The sequence below is a fragment of the Rhinolophus sinicus genome, linkage group LG02 (genome assembly GCF_036562045.2).
Source record: "Rhinolophus sinicus isolate RSC01 linkage group LG02, ASM3656204v1, whole genome shotgun sequence".
Classification (NCBI taxonomy): domain Eukaryota; kingdom Metazoa; phylum Chordata; class Mammalia; order Chiroptera; family Rhinolophidae; genus Rhinolophus; species Rhinolophus sinicus.
In genome coordinates this window covers 154,309,542-154,328,831 of record NC_133752.1, presented here as the reverse complement: position 1 = coordinate 154,328,831, position 19,290 = coordinate 154,309,542, and the positions used below count along the sequence as shown (strand labels likewise).

General features: G+C 38.5%; 1 protein-coding gene across 3 annotated transcripts in view; it reads left to right on the top strand.

Annotated features, from left to right (window-relative positions):
* Positions 1-292: 292 nt before the first annotated feature.
* Positions 293-19,290, top strand: part of TMEM117 (transmembrane protein 117) — a 382,792-nt gene continuing 363,794 nt past the window's right edge. For 2 of the 3 annotated variants that reach the window (XM_019748452.2, XM_074325810.1), the window contains exon 1: positions 9,490-9,686. In XM_019748452.2, coding sequence (XP_019604011.2) covers positions 9,622-9,686 — 65 coding nt within the window. In that variant the 5' untranslated portion in view covers positions 9,490-9,621. Of the gene's footprint in view, positions 626-9,381; positions 9,687-19,290 lie in introns of those variants that run through there. The other variant, XM_019748450.2, reaches the window with a different exon arrangement.

Sequence of the window (19,290 nt, the reverse complement as noted above, 5' to 3'; positions counted from 1 at the left end):
CACCCATAGACTGAAGCAGCGAGGAGGCTCTGTGACCTGAGGCTGCATTAGAAAGTTTGCAGCTCTCTGAGGACATTCCATGGGTTTTAGAAGTCGGCGATTCCCCCAGGAAGAAGGCACCGCTACTGACACTCTAGGCTGAAGGCTGCTCCCCTACTCCCCCAGCCCCGCCGTGTTCCTAAGTCGTCCCCCTCCCGAGCCCGGCGGCTCTGCAGAAGCGGGCCGGCCCGGACAGGCTTGGCCGCAGGGTGCGAGGCCCACGGGCTGGAGCCGCCCGCAGCGCAGGCGGGAGGGGAGGGAGCGGGAGGGCGGGGGTGGCGGGAGGCCATGCCTCCAGATGCGGAGGCTGCCACACAGCTGGAGCCACGGCAGTCACCTGCACGGCGCCTTTGCCCTTGTGCTCCAGCTGCCCGGCCGCCGGCGGCAGACTTTGCGGAGGGCGCCCGGCGTAGGCGGCGGCGGGTGTGGGCCGAGACGGTATTTATAGCTCGGTGACAGCAGCGGCGGCAGAGACATCGCTGGCCCGTCTCGCCGCGCTTCCCAGTGAGGCCGCCGGCGCGGCCGAGGGCTGTGCTTGCCGGTGTCTCCCGTGTGCAGACGCCCCGAGCCCGCACGGCCCCATCCGGTGAGTACGCAGCCCCGCGATGGGCGCGCCTCCCCCGCCGCGCGGTCCAGCCGCAGCCGGGCTGCGTCTTAATCCCTGCCGGCGAATGCAGAAGCGGCCCGGCACCCCGGCCCGAATTCCCCCGGCGCCTCTCCTCCTCCCTTCCGGAGGATGGCTGGCAGAGAGGCAGGGGGAAGTGTCTAGGAGGGGGGCAGACGCACCAGCCCTTTAGGGAAAGGGCAGAGGAGACTCCTAGGCAGGAGGCTGTTGGTGGGGAACCCTCAAACTCCAGGGCTTCAGGGGGTAAGGGACGTCTCCAGAGCAGACCTTGAACTTTCTCCGCTTCACTAATTCCTAGGATAGGAGCTGAAGACAAGCCCTACCTCTCCTTTGTTAATTAAATTAACAGGTTGCAGTTCATGGGTGTTCTCATTAAACACAACAACAACGTTTGAGTGTTTGGGTGTTTACTAACTTCGTCATAACTAAATAAAGCTATTTGATTCCTATTTTCGAAAATGCCACAGGCCCTCAAGTGTGTTTGACCTATGTGGTATAACACTTTGCCATTAGTCATTCCACCAGCTGTGGAACAATAAACTGAGTGTGTGTGTGTGTGTGTGTGTGTGTGTGTGTGTGTGAGAGAGAGAGAGAGAGAGAGAGAGAGAGAGAGAGAGAGAGAGAGAGAGAAGAGATGGTAGTAAACATCATATGCTTGTTTTAGTATTTGTGAATATAAGTCTCATGAAGCAAAATAAATTTTTTGAGTAAAAGTATATTGAATAAACGTATTTTCCCTTAATTATAAATGATATGTTGTTTGAAATCCATAAAGGAATTCTAGGAAGATTTCAGGGTTTTGTGTTGTCTTCAGAAAAAAGTTCTTCCAATTTATTGAGTAGTAGCATCCCTGTAAAAGCCATTTTTTGCTGTAAGGTATTGAATTTTTGCCATGCGCTTTCTAACTCTGGAAGGTACTTATGGATTTTGACGTTTTGACTCTGGTATTTACTCCCTAACCCCATCCCACCTCTATCTGATCCCTGTGATCAGAAACAAGTACTTGTTTAATTTACTTCTTTAAATTGCCAGTCATTTAAAAAATAATGAATGGTATGAATGAATTTTATTTTATTCATTAACTGTTACTTTGGTGTTGTGTTTAGATTCTTTATCATAAACAGATGTCATTGAAAAGGAGGTCTAAACATTTAAAAATGATTCATTGGTGATTGTTTTTCAACTTTATTACATGAAAAGGCTCATAAATATTTTTCATTTTAATGAAAAGTTGGCCATGTCTTGGTAGAAGAGAACCCCATGTCTACTTTGCTTTCAGGTTCCCTGCTTTAAAAACTTGGATTGGTTCAGTGTTCTGTTATCCCAAGCACTGCAGGATAAGAACAAGGGAAGAAAATCACTTAAAGGTTGAATCAATGTGAAGATAAAGTCTAGGAAGTGATTTATGGATGCGATCTTCCAAATTAGCTAGGGTACCACAAATAACCATCCTGATACCTCTGCAGAGCCACTTATGGTGGTTTCATTGATTGACTTAAAAGGTTGCTTTTTATTTAAAAGGCTGTGTGGTCTCTCGTATTGGACTAAAAATAAGAAGATCCAACTTCTGTTACTGTTGATACTTGTGTTTTTTAAAAACCTGTATTAAGCACTTGTATTATATAAAATGCTGTGTGTCATCTCCTCAGGACTGTCTTTTCATCGAACAATTCAAGATAGTATACCAAGACCTCTCCTTATCTCAGGGCTGGTCCAGGCAAATATTTATTTGGTTTACTCCTTTCTGCCATTTTTCCTTTTAAAGACCTGAGTATCCCATTGTCCAGAGTCTATTCTCTCTGGAATGGAACCTTCAGTGTTTTTTTCTCACCTAGAGCTGGTCTGTTATCCATTCATCATCCATACATTTATGTTTTCATTTATTCATCCATCAGCAAATATTTATTGAGTGCCTAATAGGTGCAAGTCATCACCAAGTACTTACTACTTCCTAGTACTTCTACTTCTTTCAAAATGGAACTTTATTTTGTATTTTGTACTTCTCAGTGTAGGGAGTACAAAAGTAATTAAGAGTATTGACGTTGGGGTCATGGAGAGGTATTTCTGCCTGTTTCTGCCAGTTGGTAGCTGTATGACCTTGGGCAGATTATAACCTTTCTGAATCTCTCTTTGCTGGTAAATCCAAAGGGTTGGCATAAGGACTAATTGAGATAATGCAAGGAAAGTGCTTGCCAAGAGCCCAACACATAAAAAGCACTCACAAATATTAATTATCATTATGTTGTTTGTGTCTGTGTCTAGTGTTCATCTCGGGAAGTACAACGCCCATCTCAGGAAATGGCAATTCCATTCTGGGTTTTGCCAGGCCATGTCCATAGGCAATCCATCAGTAAATCTTGTCAGCAATTCCTTTTAAATGTGTCCCGGAGCTGGTCCATTTCCAATCATCACGTAGAGTGGCCCTTCTGAGATGGAAGTCATCTTGTGTCACTCTCTGACTTCCGGTCTCACCCAGGATGAGAGCCCACATGCATATAGCAGCCCCCAGGCCAGATCATGATCTTATGTGACCTCCCAGACCTCACCTCCCTTCATACTCCTCTGTACCCACACTCTATCCAGTATACTAGCCCTCTGCTATTCCTTAAATGCATTAATCGTGTACTCAGCACAGGCCTTTGCAAGTTTTTGTTCCCTCTGTCTGGATCACCCTTTCCCTAGATATCTGCTTGCCTCCCTTCCTTCTTTCACTTCTCTGTTCAAATGTCATCTTATAATGAGGCCTTCTTCAACTTCTTTTACTCCCAATACGCCCTATTAATTTTCTCTCCGTCACCTTATAACTTTCTAAAATACTATGTATTTATTTTTTCTCTGTTTAATGTCTGTGTCCCTCAATGAGACTATAAGATGCAAGGCAACGAGGGCGTTGTCTGTTAGGAACCCTGACACATAGGCCACTGGCTGGTACAAATAGGCAGTTGGGAATACTGAACGAATGAATGACGAATGTTATTATGGAATTAACAAATCTGGACTTCACCACTTTCTACATATGATTTTGGACCAGGAAGCTTAAGCTTTCTGAGCTTCAGTTTCAGTATTTGTAAAATAAGGGTAATACCCATCCTTTACTTTGTAGAGCTGTTACTTTAAAATCCTCTAATTGTATATGAGAATAGCATATACAATCACTCAGTAAGTTTAATAGATAGTTGATATTATTTTCATGCTCATTTTTCATGGGAATGACCACGAGTCATTTGTGTGTAAACAGTGGTCTTCAGGATAGGAAGTACCTGGAATTCACCAGGTGCTTGACAAAATCCCCTTTAGTCTTCATTACAACCCTATGAGGAAAGTACTTTTATTAGGATTTTACTGGTGAAGAAATGGAATCTCAGAGAGGTTCGGGGTTTTTCCTAGGTCACAGAGCTAGTGAGAAGCAGAGTCAAGTAGAACTGGACCATACTCCTCCTACTAATTTAAGCAGCCTTCCGAAAAGCAGATATTCCTGGTTCCTTTGAGTTATTCTCATATCATATTAATGGTGTGATTTTGCCCGTTAAAAACACTAAGAGGTAAAATGGGATATAAATGTAAGCTATCATTTATCTTTCAAGGAAACAATATTATATAATCTGAAATTCTGTCACCTTGTTTGACATATAATTTTTAAAGTCATTATATCCTAGGAATTAAATGAAATGATTGTAAAAGGTGTTCCATTAACTGCAAAGAATTTCACATGTATTAGTATAACACTATAACCAGGTGATTGAGGAAAAATAGCCTTTAACTTTGTCTTGTACTAATATAGCCAAGAACTATCTAAAATAGAACTATACACATCACAAAGAGCATATCTAAACAAACAAATAAAACAAAACAAACCCAAAAAAAACCACAAGAGATATTTTTAAAAATTATTTTTTAAGAAATTGGATTCAAGGTGCTGTTTGGCAGAGTACAGGCACAGAGTACAGCATTTTAATAAGAGCTTAGAGGGGTTACAGATGAATTTTTAGACATAAATACCAAGGAGTTTCAAGAAATTTGGAGGGAGGATTTTATATTATTATTATTTTTAATCCTATAATAGAGCTGTGCAATGATAATGCTCTAACCATGTTACCTGGTTAGGCATTACTACCTGCTAAGACCCACATGAGCAGAGCTGTGCTTTGGGTATGGTTTACTCGACTAGTAATAATGTCTCTTAGATAGCACATTTTATTAATTCATCAGGGACTTTTCCATACACATCCTTACATTTCTTTGAATGTAAGTGATAACACTCCATTTTGATCCTACTAGTCATTATGCACCAACTATTGCCTGAGCCGGGGTCTCTATTGAGAAAAATGAACTTCACACTCCTGAAGGTCTGTGAGTGTTTTCATTTATGTGTAAAGACCTAATAAGGAAGGAAGGGAGGAAGGGAGGGAGGGAGGGAGGGAGGGAGGGAGGGAGGGAGGGAGGCTGGGTACTCTGGTCCAATCAAACAAATTGATACAACAGCTATTAGGGCACTGATGTTGCCCTGGTCTGGTACTTGATTATCTTTTATTTAAACTGTTGGAGTGGCCTCTAAACTAGTCTCCCCACTTTCATCATGCCTTGCACTAATTGATCCTTTTCCAAGCTAACAGAGAAATTTGTCCAAAACCCTGCTCCAATCAATTGTATCGCTCTTCTGTTCTGAAACCTTTGCTTTTTCTAGTCTCTACTCAGTAAAATCCAAAACAACACTTTTGTATAATCTTCCCTCAGGTGGCCCCAAATTATCCTTAACTCTCACAAGATACCCCCAAGAGCTCTGTGTTCCAGTTACACAGAACTACTGATACATCGCTGTACCTGTCCCAGACTCTCTCTTCTGTGCCTTTGTTCAAAGTATCTTCCCAACCTGAGTGTCCTGACTTCTCCCATTTTTCCTTTGAATTCCTCTCCATTTTTTGCCTTTACTCCAGGTAAAATACTGGCTTGTAGTAAAATGCATGGCGCTTCTAATATCAAATATAAATATTAGAACCTCTAGAGTGGGAAACCATGATGGAAGGCCTATGGATTATCAGACAGTATATAATGTTTCAGCCTATAGTTACCCATATCTTCATCACCGCTATTATGTGTAAAAGGAGAGGCTTCCATGATATTGATAGTGGCATGTACCTAATGATGTCATTACTTAGAAAAGGGAATTACATGGTGTGGATTAGTCTAGTTCTTAGAGATTCAGTGTTTTCTATAAGTGTTGGAAAAATCACAGAGTGAACATCAGTGACGCATTGTCAAAGGACAATCAGATTAACTCAACTACTTGTATTGCTGCTCAAAGAAGAAGAAAATTGAGCAATCCTGGCGTGAGTCACATGGTCCCAGTTCTTTCTGATCATGCTATCAAGGTCTATTTTGAATAGTAATAGTAGACTCAGTCATCCTAGAAGTATTGTGAATCTTATATCAGAAGGTTTTATTACCAAGAACTTTTTTACCAACATGTAAAGGGCAAGATTTTGGAATTTATGTCTTGGTGTGGGGAAGGCATAACAGAGTGTTGCACCCAGGTGGCTTGGATTTGAATCCCTGCTCTGGCATAGATTCGTTTTATTCTTTGGGTACTAGTTACTAAACTCTAAGTATCAGTTTTAACATTTATAAGATAAGAATATTTCCTTCATTGGGCTGCTGTGAAATTTAAATGAGATGTTTGTAAAGCTCATTACCATAGTGTCTAGTATATGGTAAGTACTCAATAAATGCTAGCCTTATTATTCATAGTAATAGTGATACTAATGCAGAGCCTGGTGCTGAAATAAGATGATATTGGGGGGGACCCATCACTGCTATCACTGGCCCCGGCATCATTGCAGGCTTTGGGCCCCCTGCTCTTCGCTCCCTTAATGGAAGCTAATAGCAGGCTGCCTTCATTTTCTGAGTTGTAACATGGGAGTGATGGTAGCATTCATTGCATTACAGTAGGAATTAAAATCTGTGCTAGTGTAGGACTGTTGCTGAATACTGTTGTTCTCTTTCTTGAAACAATATAAATACTGAAGAGGAGCAGCTATATCCAACATTTTTTTTTTTTTACTGTTTTAATTCAATTTGGGCATGTAGACATTACATAGCCCACAAAGCAAGATTCTAAGTTAAAAACATCAATAAAATAAGTATATGCCAACCCTCCACAAAGCATTATTACAAAAAAAGAATCAAGGTCATTCCGTGTTCTAAATTTTGCTGCCTTGATTGTGTATAGGTAGGGGCAAGGGAGATGTTGCAACATCAGAATTCCTCACTGGTAAGAGGAACAACATAAAAACCTGTTACAGCAACATCTTAACTGATACCCCTATCCTGTTCCGATGGCATGTAGGAAACACTTCTGCTTCGAGACTCATTGGCTTTGAGAAGATTTCTGTGTATTCTCTTGTGGGGGTAGTCTTTGGACATTTCCAAAGGTGTTGCATGAAATTGGCTTGATAATTGACCCATTCTGGCATTCTTACGTAATGAATGTCATGAAAACGCATACTGTTCATTTTTGTTCTTCATTGTTTTCACTGTTCTTTTTGGTGTGAGAATCACACAGATCTCTGGTGCTGTACTGGTTGATGAACCACACATTAAAAAACAACAACAAAAAACAACAATCCCCCCTCAAAAAAAACAGACAAACAAACCAAAACAACTTGCAGTAGTCACCATTCCTGAGTGTCTGAGCTGCAATTCCTGAGAATAGATATTTCAGAGTATTCACAAAGATAACAAGGTACTTGAAGTTACTTAGAAGGTTTATGAATCCAAACACAGTGACTGTTTGTTTTACTGAATTTTATTGTCAGTTCTTGTCAGTGTTTACATTGCTTTTCTAAAATTCTTAGGACGAGTTTTCATTAACTTAAGACCGTGGCTTTAATTGACATTCATGAGCCTAGAATATTGAATTGGGATTTGGGAACCTTGGAGCCTATTCTCCGAACTTCCATTGACTTAGAGTTACTTCAGGCTTGTGGCTTAATCTTTGTACTTACGTTTTTTCCTGTGCCATAGAAGTATCCGTTACAGAGTTAATATAATCATCTCTAGAGAAGAATGTATCTCCAGAAGGCATTCAAGAGATGACATCCTGGGGCTGGGCCCTAGGTCTGCCCTCTCAGGCAGGGAAATTGCCAGGAGCTGATCTGGCTGCCTGCAGGGGACAGTGAGCAGGACTTGGGGTCAGACTTGAGAGGCTCAAATCAGAGTTCTGCTCAGTGACTTTGGGCAAGTTACATAATCTATGTGAGCATCAGCTCCCTGCCTGGAAATGAAGTGATGACAGTATTTCAGAAGGTGGTTAGAACACAAATGAAATAAGAATGCATACAGACATTCAATGCAGAGCCTGGATGTCAAATACTGTAGGCTTTGTAAGGGTCCCTCTTTTCTTTCTCAGTTCTAAATAAATTGAGAAAGAAGGAAAAAGAATTGGCAGATTGTGGAGAAATTTTGCCTTTATGATTACTTTTTATCTTAGATTTAATCAGTTTTATTATTGAAAAAAGAGAGATATGGCTTAAACTGAGCACCAAATGAGCTCACCAAAACTGGACCCCAGAATTAAACGTAATTACTCAGTCACAATCCTGGTAGACCTACACAGACTGCATTCTTTATACACAAGCTAGCTCCCAGAGAGGAAAGAGAGAGTTGCTCAGCAAGACTTCAGAGTTGGGGTCTGGAAATCTGCATTTTAAGAAAGTGTTGTCTGTACTTCCAATGCATATCCAGGTCAGAACCTACCACTGTTACCTAATAGGCATGTTACCTATTTTGCAATGCCTCTGTGCCTTTGCATATGCCTAGCTAGATTGAGCTTCCTTGACTTTGTCACTTGGAAAAATAATCCTACTGATTTTCCAACCTCAACTTTGAGTATCTCGTGCTCTGTGAAATCTTCCCCTTTCTACAGACGTTCCACAAGCAGAGTTGCCCAATCCCTCCTGGGTGCAACTATTCTACTATAGACTTAGCTATTCTATAAAACTTATTCTGTGTTGAAATTATTTGACAGATAGACTGTGAACATTTTTATAAAAGTCCATACACATACACACATTTGTCAGTGTTTAGAAAAATATGTGAAAATATATCCACCAAATTATTAAGGAATCTTAATTCTGGAGAGAGAGATTTGGGCAGAGGAAGATGTTTATTTTTTAATATGTTCTCAGTTTACTTCTACATTGCTTTAATTTTTAAATTAGTCTGTATCATGATTGTAACATAAAAATAATTTAAGAGAGGAAAAGTATTGCATTGTTTTGTTTTGTGTTTTTCTCTGCCTTTCCTCCTGAGATGACTCTACATGTCATCACAGTCATTCAAAGTTTGGACAGTGTTCTGCTCTCTCATGTCCCTTCCTCTCCCCCTACTCTTTTATTCTTCTCCTTTCCTAACCGCCCCCTCCCCGGCCCCATGATCATAGGTGTAATTAGATGATGGGGAAAGGACTATAGTTATTAGGTTGGTGCAAAAGTTATTTGCGGTTTTTGGAATGATTTTTAACCTTTTAAACCGCAATTACTTTTGCACCAACCTAATAACTGTTCTCAATTTCAGACTTGTCTTGATGCGATAAGTAGGAACAGATATTATCTTTTCCAAATACCTCTTTGTTGAGCCATTATAAATCTGAACAGATAACAGGAAGAGAGAGAGACCATTTGTTTCCCTGCTCTAACCCTATGTATCTTTTTTTTATGCAGGTAAACTACGGAATTGAAGTTTTGAAGGATGGGTAAAGACTTTCGTTATTATTTCCAGCATCCCTGGTCTCGCATGATTGTGGCTTACTTGGTCATCTTCTTTAACTTCTTAATATTTGCGGAGGACCCAGTTTCTCATAGCCAAACAGAAGCCAATGTTATTGTTGTTGGGAACTGTTTTTCATTTGTAACGAATAAATACCCTAGAGAAGTTGGCTGGAGGCTGCTGAAGGTGCTTCTATGGCTACTTGCTATTCTCACAGGACTAATAGCTGGCAAATTTCTGTTCCATCAGCGTTTGTTTGGTAAGTACTGGGGAAATGTAATGTTGGTAATCATTCAAATTTCATTCTTCAAGATAGAGCTTTGTTATTTCTAAGTGCCACATTTAACATGCATTTCACTTTGCCCTTCAGCCTTTATTTGTTAGGCGCTCTTGTAGCCAGGTTCTTCAACTGTTCTCTGTTTGCCATGGCCTAAGGAACGTGAGCATGTGAGCATGAGGTAAAATCGGTGCCAAACTTCACTTCAAAATGTGGCTTTAGAGCTGAAATGAATGTATGTGTAATCTTATTTAATGAAGACATGAAAATAGCCCATTCCCCATAAACAGTACCTTAGTATCATAAATAAGTCAAAATGGGCTTTAGGATGTTTATTTTGAGCCTGTTCAACCCCAGAACCCTATGTTAGTAAGGGATCCCTTAGTAGTAGGCAATAGAACAAGAGACTAAGTTAGTTTAAGAGAAAAAGATAACTTACTAAGGATTTTGGGATATTTCACAGAGACCAAAGACAGAATTCATTTTAATAATTGGGATGAATGGAACCAGGACCTTGAATTCTAGCAGGATATTTTTTTGTCTTGACGTCTCTATCATATTTTTAATTCTCTATTCAGACTGAAGATCATTTTCTATCTACACAGAAAGACTGCCCTGACTTGCTAGATCCCAAGTTTAAACTCTCAGGGAAGACACTGAAATTGACCCAGTTTGGGTAAGGTTTCTGTCTCTGACCGAATTGATTTTGGTCGGGAGATGGGTGATATTTATCCAACAAATATTCATTGATCAGTTATTACGTGTCAGGCACTATTCTAGACAGTAAATCAAAAAGGCAAGTTTAGAAGTTTGGTTAGCAACTTACATATGTAGTTTTTTCAATCTCTACTTACTCCTCAAAATATGGCCATCTGGTTGTATTATATAAATATCTAAAATGTTCATACTTTATATTTATTTTACATATACATAATTTCAAAAAGTTTGACGAGGAAGTGGAAGAAGGAAATGGGAAGTAGCTAAAAATGGAAGGACAGGGTAGATTTTTTTTTCTTTTTTTTTTTTGGTGGCGATGGTTTTAGTTCAAGAATGAGATTGATTGATATGCTTGTTGTTGTGGGGGGAGGAGCTAGATTAAAGTGTAGGTGAAATTATAGAAGAAAGACAGCATCTTTGAAGGTTTCTTTGGTTTGTGACTTACGACACATATAGAAATGGTGGCCTGAGAGAGGACAGGAAGAGAGACCCTGGTTCCTCAGAAATAGTCATAAGTGAGATAAAGGTTGGTTCTCTAACAGGTATGATTGAAGTGGAGGAGTAGAGAGGTGTGTGCTACCATCTGGTGATCTCTTTTTCACTATGAAGAAGGAAGAGCTAAAGGTAAAGATGGAGAAGTTGGGTGATACAAGGGGTTTAAGAGAGTGGTCAACGTTTGGAACAGTGACCTGAGGGAGTGTGGAAGTGATTAGACTAGAGACAAATGAAAAGTTACTGATTATCACTGAGGGATGTTGAGGTTAGTTCCTATCAATTCGAATGACACCAACCTGAGTTGAACAGTTTTCTCTCTGAGAGCTCAGTCACCTGGAACAGGATTTGAGAGTGACTCATCTGGGTGGGGACTGCTCAGGCTTGCTGGATGGGAAACAAAGGATAGAAAATAAATAGTGTTCTAATAAAAGAGTTGTTGATTTGATTAAGAGGGGGTTCTGGCTGGACATGGAAAAGGGGTGAAGAAATGATGATCTGGGAGGAGTGGGCAAGCGCCTTTAGATTTGGAAGAAACTGAACGGGTGTAATGAGAGTAAGAAAAGTGAAAGAACGGATGGGTGTGGTTAGATGACAGGCTGTAACAGAATTACAGTCATTCCTTAGTGGTAATTCCCAGCTAGGGTGTGGTCTTTAGAGAGTGGGTGCTAAAGTAAAGTGGAGTTCATTGACACAGAGGGTATCTAGGAACTGGGTGTTAGTTGGGCCATCTACCAAACATTGAACAAGCATGGTGTCCTGCATAGTAATCATATGGATAGAAGCAGTTATCCGGGTCAGGGAGAGGGTCCATTTCCAAAAATGGGTGGAGGGTGCTGGACAGACAAAACAATAGATACCCATCACAAGCAATGACTGGATATGTTTGTAACCCATTCAGGAAATTTTCTCAGTGTAGAAAGTCAAAGAAAACTTATACCAAAATATCCAGTTTGGAGAAAAGCTTTCTGCCTGTGTTAAAGACTGATTGAGAATCATATGGTCAATATGATTGAGAGTCATATTAATATATAGTATTAATAATAAGGTCAGATCATTTGGTTTTGTAATTGCTACCTTTTGTTAAGTTATTCTATTGCAAAGTCTTACCTTTTATACTAAAATCATATTTCAGTCATAGCTTACTTTTTAATTTCCCTGTTGCTGTAAATAATTCAGCCTTGAAAGTTCACTCTGATTTCAAGTGGTATCTTGAGTACAAATTATTATAAAATAGTGCAAAAGTGTGTCTTATTAGTTATTTCTTTATTATTGCTTACTATAGGAAAGATTCTATAATGTAGTCAGCTTATCACTTCTATTTGGCAATATGGCAATATCCTTTTTTATTTTTTTCTTACTAAAAATCTATGAAATTATATTGGGTATTAGAGAAAGAATGATAACCTTCTGCAAATTTTGGTGATAACTGGACTCCTAACTGAATTTTCTAATGAACTTAAAACGTGTCTCCTCTTTCCGTCTCCCTCCATCTTCCTTTATAGGCATTGATTCTTCCTTCATTCACAAACTTTTGATCATTTGCTTCTAATAGTTCTCTCCTTCCCAATTTCGTTCTGGATTTTGCTATTGGAATAATTTTTCTACACGGCTAACTGGCTCCTGTCACTTATAGAATATAATTTTAACTCCTTTGATTGGTATCCAAAGCTTATTACGGTCTACTCCTACCTGATCTCTTGACATTCCACACTGTGCAGAAGTATTTGCTGGTTCTCCAACAGTGGGGGAAGGAGTTAGACTGAAGTGGAGATAAAGATACCAAAGAAAGAGAGCATCTCTGAAAGTTTCTTTGGTCTGCGACTTAGGACACATGTAGAAATAGTGGCCTTAGAGAAGACAGGAGGACAGACTCCGGTTCCTCAGAAATAGTCTCTCATCTTCTCTCATGCCTCTGCCTTTGTATGCATGCTCTCCGATGCCCATCATGCTCATCCTCTCCTTGATAAGTTGGCTAATTTTTCTTTCTCTTTCACATCCAAGTTCAAGCATTATCTCGTCCGTGATGCTTTCTTTAACTCATGTCTGTCTGTTGTCTTCCCTTTGGCTTCCACTTATGTCTACTTGCACCAAAGAGAGTACATCAGGGAACTCTGGAACTGATAGCTATGCAACAGTTTGGAAAAGAATCCAAAATTTAATGCAAGCATAAAGGTTGTTTTTATTGGCTTGGAATGTGATAAATATCCACCTTTGTTCCTAAATAACTAGTACTTACACATAATTCATTTTTTAAAGGTTATAGTTAAACATTTAACAATTTATAGATGCAAGCTTGTGGTAGGTGATGGTGATGGTAATGATGGTGTATGTATGTTTAGAGGAGGGGATTGTTAATGACAAGCCTAGACAGTTTTTTACAGAGATTGGAATGGTTTACAAAATAATCAGAATAATTTTGTGAGATCAATTAAACATTTTTTTTGGTAATTTTCTTATGAAATGCCAAATAAAAATATTAAATACAATGCCACTACCTCTTTCATTACCCCCTTTCATTTCATTAATTTGTGAGTCTTCCCTCATTTATTTTATTATGGAAAAGCTCTTCTAATAGTCTCCAAAAGGACAGCACAATATTGCCAATTTAAAGCATGCATGAGGAAGAGTGAATGATACTGTGAGTGCACAATTTAATCCAGTTCATTGATTATAACTTTTATTTTTAATGAGACATAAACATTATATTTTGTGGCTGTTTTAGTTAGGAACATGAAACCCTCTTATGGTTTATAATTTGTAGTGAGAATTGTCCCAAATAAAAATGGCAACTCTTAAAAATTGGAAATTGCATATTATCAGAGACACAAATGGTGAAGTGCATTTTAAATTATTTTCCTCTCACCTTCGCTGTATTATTGGAATAACGTGAGAGAGTTGGTTTTCCTACATACTAGCATTAAACTTTTATGATTTCACACTGGTCACAAATCTTAAGTTTCCCAAATATGGAAAATCACTTAGAAGCACATGTGAAATCAGAATTGATATATTTTAGAAAAATTTCTTTAGATTTAATATTGAATATTGTTGAGGTAAGTATTATGATAGAATTTATAAAAATTGGATTCCATTAGAATATCAGTTTATATGTTTCCAATGCCTTTCTCTCTTCCATTTGTTTGGAAAATTCCATTAAAAAAAATAAGCATGTGCTAAAAAAAATGTGTCTTAGCCTTTGGAAGATTATACATTAGAGATATCCATGAATAGAGAAATCCAAAATTATTATGCTAATGATCAAACTTACATACTACAAAGGGGAATTTAATTTTTTGAGCTTATTCAAGAAATTATTCCTAAAAGTAATTGAAATGATTTACAACAATATATATGTTTAATACAGTAGGAATAGAAAATGAGGACCACAGAAAAGAGGGAAAACATATATATTTAATGAGTTTTGTTACCGTCTTGGTTTTGAGCTTCCTTGGAGATTGGACTAAAAGAGAAATGTGATACATTACATATCTTCGAATATCAGAAATGTTTGTACTAAATTCTGGAATTTCCTTGCCCTCAATTCTTGTAAAGACTTTTTTTTCCCCCTTTGCTTTGTGTAGGAGACACTGAATGGTGACATGGGAAATGCAGAAATGGATTTCATATCTTGTGTCTTAAGGCAGACTTTCACTAAAATTTAGAGTGTAACTTAAGAGTATAAAAGCAGTTCCATGATGCTTTTAGTCCCTGAAAGTAATTCTGTGAAGGGCAAAGTAATTAAGGTCTAGGTAATGCCTTCTGATTGAGTAACGTTATCCAAAGATGAATCTTAGAACATCAAGATTATGAAAAATGTTTTTCCAATAAACTGCTCCTGCTATTTGTCTTCCCTCTTTTTCTTTTTTTTTCACTAACATATGTGTATGTAGAGCCTCCATTAGTTGCAATTTTCTTTTCATTGTGGATGGAGGACAGGCCAACTCAGAATGAATTGACAATTACAGCATATGAAAATGATTCTTAACCTCTGAATTTTACCTCTTTTTTTCAAAAGATATTTGTTTGTATATATACCATATTTCCCCGAAAATAAGACCTAGCCGGACCATCAGTTCTAATGTGTCTTTTGGAGGAAAAATTAATACAAGATCTGGTCTTATTTTAATATAAGACCCAGTCTTATATTATATTATATTACCGGGTCTTACATTAATTTTTGCTCCAAAAGACGCATTAGAGCTGATGGTCTGGGTAGGTCTTAATCTCAGGGAAACATGGTAGTTATTTATATCATATTTTTATTAATGTGTAGCATCCCAGCCATACCATAAGCCTCATGGGAAGGGACTATGTTGTATTGCTTATAATTTAATCCTCAATGCCTAAAACAATGCCAGGAACATAGTAGTATTTGATAAATTTGAGTGAAAAAATAAATTAATATCTTTTTCATGTTGTCTTTGCCAATGTTCATATTGCCTTTTTATTGTAAGCTATCGAAGGGTATTCATTTTTTTCATTCATAAAATATGAGACATGGTCTCTGCTCTTAAGGAATTTAAAATCTGGTTAAGGAGACAAGATATATATGCATGAAAAATTAATTACTCTGATAATACAAGGAAATGCGTATCAAGTATCAAATGAATAGTACAGACTGTGAGAGCTGAGGGAATTCAAGAAGGGAGATCGTGGTGGGCCAGGAAGGCAAAAGAAAACTTTGCTGCCGAAGTGGGATCTAAGCTGAGTCTGAAGCATGAGTGGGGTTAAAATAGTCAGATATGATGCAAAGAATTCATTACAAATTTCAGGTCATGGGGTAGATGGTGTGAGTAGAAAAGATGAGAGCAACTTAACTCTTTTTGGAATGAGAAAAAACTGAGGAGGTCATCCTCATTTTGACTGGAGTGAAATGTTTGTGTTAGGGAAGAACAGGAGATGCAGTAGAAAGGTAGGTTGAGTCTAAATTCTTTGATCTTCAATGCCAGTCTCAGACTTTGGGCTTTATCTCTTCCATTGTGGTATTTGAATCAAGGAAATTCTTTGAACAAGATGGGAGATGATGACAAGATTCATCTTGAAGCAGAATCTAGTAAGAATTGGAGACGGTGAGATTAGGGGAATAGAAAGGAAGTAGGACAGTATTTTTGGAGCTTCTTTCGATCATTCAAGCTTGATATTGTTTGGGCCAGTCTGGAATAGGGGTGGAACAATGGGCAGTAGGATGGAGGTACTTGGAACCCTGTGAAGCTTCAACAACTGATGGGATGTGAGGAGATGAGGATAAGGGAGAAATTACAGGTAAATAGGAAGATTGGGCTGGGTGACTAAGAGGATGATTATCTTATTAAGAAAGGAGAGAAAATCATTAGGAGAATCCAGTTAGAGAGGATAATGAGTTCAGTAAATGATGGGTTCAGGTAATGAGAATGTAGGCGCTGGCCCATTTACCTCGAATAGGGTTCAGAACAGCACAGGATGGGTTTACTAAACTTAATCCAGGCCGACTATTTCTTATCCAAACCTTGAGACTAAATACAGTTTCAGAACTCAGTGCCTGTGCCTATATTTAGTAGTTCATCCTACAGGGTTGAGGAAATACTCCATCATCAAACACATTAATATATCTATAGCGGAATATGTATGTAGTCACATGAAGTGGTATAAAGACTATAAATAGCTTCAAATCAGTTCAGGTTAGGTTTTGCTGCTAATGAATTCAGCTTGAGTCAGGTCTTGCCAACAAATCAGTTACAAAGATCAGAGTCTTTTGGATTTCAGAACTACAGAAACTGGATAATGGACCTATGCTTGATGATAATCAACATTTCATATACATATTTGGTTCCCCCACGATATCGAGTTGCATGGAGATCATGATTCCTTTTTAGAAGCTTGTCATTTAAAAAAAAAAAAAAAGAATAGCTTGACTAAAAAGTAGATATCTATAAAAGAATACATGTTGAAAGTGTATTTTTTATGCTAATATTATCATAAGGAGTTTGCTATTTTCTGTATACCTATGTCCGTTTTAGTTTTAAACAGGCAATTCTGAATAAAGCATTCTCAATACATCCAGAAATTTAACAATACAAATTCTAGAATCATTTTTCTTTTATTTAACAAAAGGCTGTTGTTTCCCATAAAACACTAAATAACTCAACAATGTTTGTCATTTAATGAATTTAATAAAGCTAAATGCTTGTTTGTTTTCTATTGTCTTAACTTATATCTAGTTTCAAATTTTTTTGTGTTTGAGCTGCACATATTATTTTATCATTTCAAAATAGAAAAGATTCAGTCATTCTGGAAAGTGTGGGCAACATAGTCATGGTGATACAGGAACATCAAAGCACAAAGAAACAGGTTGAATTATATATTTAGGAAGGAAAATCATTATTTTAATGCAGTGATATAAGTATAATACGCTCTCTTGTGTTGAGATCTGAGTACCTGAATAATCCGAATAATATAAATGACCCTCAAGTTTATCCTGAGAGTTGATAGTAAATTTAAAAAGTGTATATTTATTACTCAGGGTGATTGTCAACAATTGTTTATTTTGAAAATTGTACTATCAAGGTAATAAGGACTTTATTTTGGAGGAATTGCTTGAACAAATGCTATATACATATATATATATATATATATATATATATATATAGCCAAATGCTACATAGAATATCTATAATATTAAGGTTTGTCCTCTTAAAACACAGTGTTTGGTACTCATGATATATATTATTTAAATGTTTATTGGCATCTTCATTCTCAACCAATGTATACTGAGTGCCAGAATCTTCATTTTTCTTGACACTTGAATTGTCAACGTGTAATTCCTTTTGTTAGAGTAAAATAATTGGAGAGTCAGAGTGACTACAGAACTCAGGTTAGAGAAAAGCGTTCATCCAATGCTTGGAGTGTCCTTTAACATAGAGAATAAAACAAAGCTTTTGATATGAAAGGTTAGGAAATGTAAACTAGGAAATGATTCATATTTAGCGTTAAAATAACCCCCAAGGAACACCCCTCTTCATAGGGAAATTTTATGTCTAAGAGTTATTGAACTTGGCAGCCCTTTACAAAAAACTTATCCTTTTACTTTAATGTTGTCTCTCATAGAGGGAAAGGAAGGTGACGCCGGCAATCCTGTGTATACAGCTATTTCCTCCCACACCTGCTGATTAGGTGCCTTCATTAGTTTGCGGTGCAGTAAGTTATGCATCCATTAGTGCTAAAGGGCAGTCAACTGCAGCTTTCCGTGTGCTAGGATCACCTGGCTGCTCTAGTTCCTACCGGACAGAGGATACAAACACTGTAAAAGGATACCTCAAGGACTTAATAAAACTAACTCAGGTTAGAGCATTGTCATTAAGCGGTTGTTAACCAGGTACCTGTCTAGTTAATTTTTAGTGTACTTGATAGAGGTGAGTCATTCAGCAGGGAAGGCACCCGTTTCAGTCATTGCCTCCACTCCTCATTTCCCATCTATGGGAGGTCATGGTAGAAATGCCTTCAGAAAGCGACTATCAGATAGAATTGCAGCAGGTAGACCCACCACATGGTGCAGGGAGAAACCACTTCATTGATGAGTGAAAGGTAACTGGCCAGGGGTAGAACTTGACAGCTGGTGAAACAACATAGAGTAAAATGGGCAGTGACGAGTGCTTGATCACTTAATTCTTTAAAACCACATTGATAGATATTCTGTTTGTTTGTTGTTGAAATAACAAGGTAAATAAATACTCCTGGGTGGAAGAGGAGGAGTGTGATTTGAGAGGACACTGACAAATACAATTTCTCCTTTTTTTCTTTTCTTTTATGAATTCCTACAACTAGAAGCATTTCTTGAAGATGTTTTCACTGGGTTATTGTGCTACTTGGGAGGTGTGATGAACTAGCACGGTTGTTAACTATTGACATCATTGAGAGATGTAGGTCCAGAGGGTAAGACTTGCTAGGTGGGAGGGTGTAGGAGGGTGTTCTGATAGGGTAGCTGTGTTGCTGTGCAGGATTCTGGATAGAAGGGAAGGCCTTTAGACCTAGGGGTCCACAGGGGGTTGGGCTGGAATAAGGAGTCCATAGCCTCTCCAAAGACAAACTTTAGATGCTTTCCAGTGGTGGCTGTGAAACTGTATCTTTGCTTCTGAGTATTGGTGGTACTCAAAGCAGTTCTGTTGTTTTTCATTTGTATTTCTATCTTGACCATGGCCCAGACTTGTTGTTTATGGGTAAACAAAAATGTGCAAGGTTGATTTGCCTGGCTCCAAGGTCACCACAATAACCAGCAGTAAAAATTGGAACATACACTGAAGCCTCCTGATTCTCAGACAGGTGCCTTTTCAGGTATCCCAGATGGTGAGCTGGCAGCCAGCAAGTCTCAAGTGCCTCAAGGCTGGGTCGTGTTAGGCCA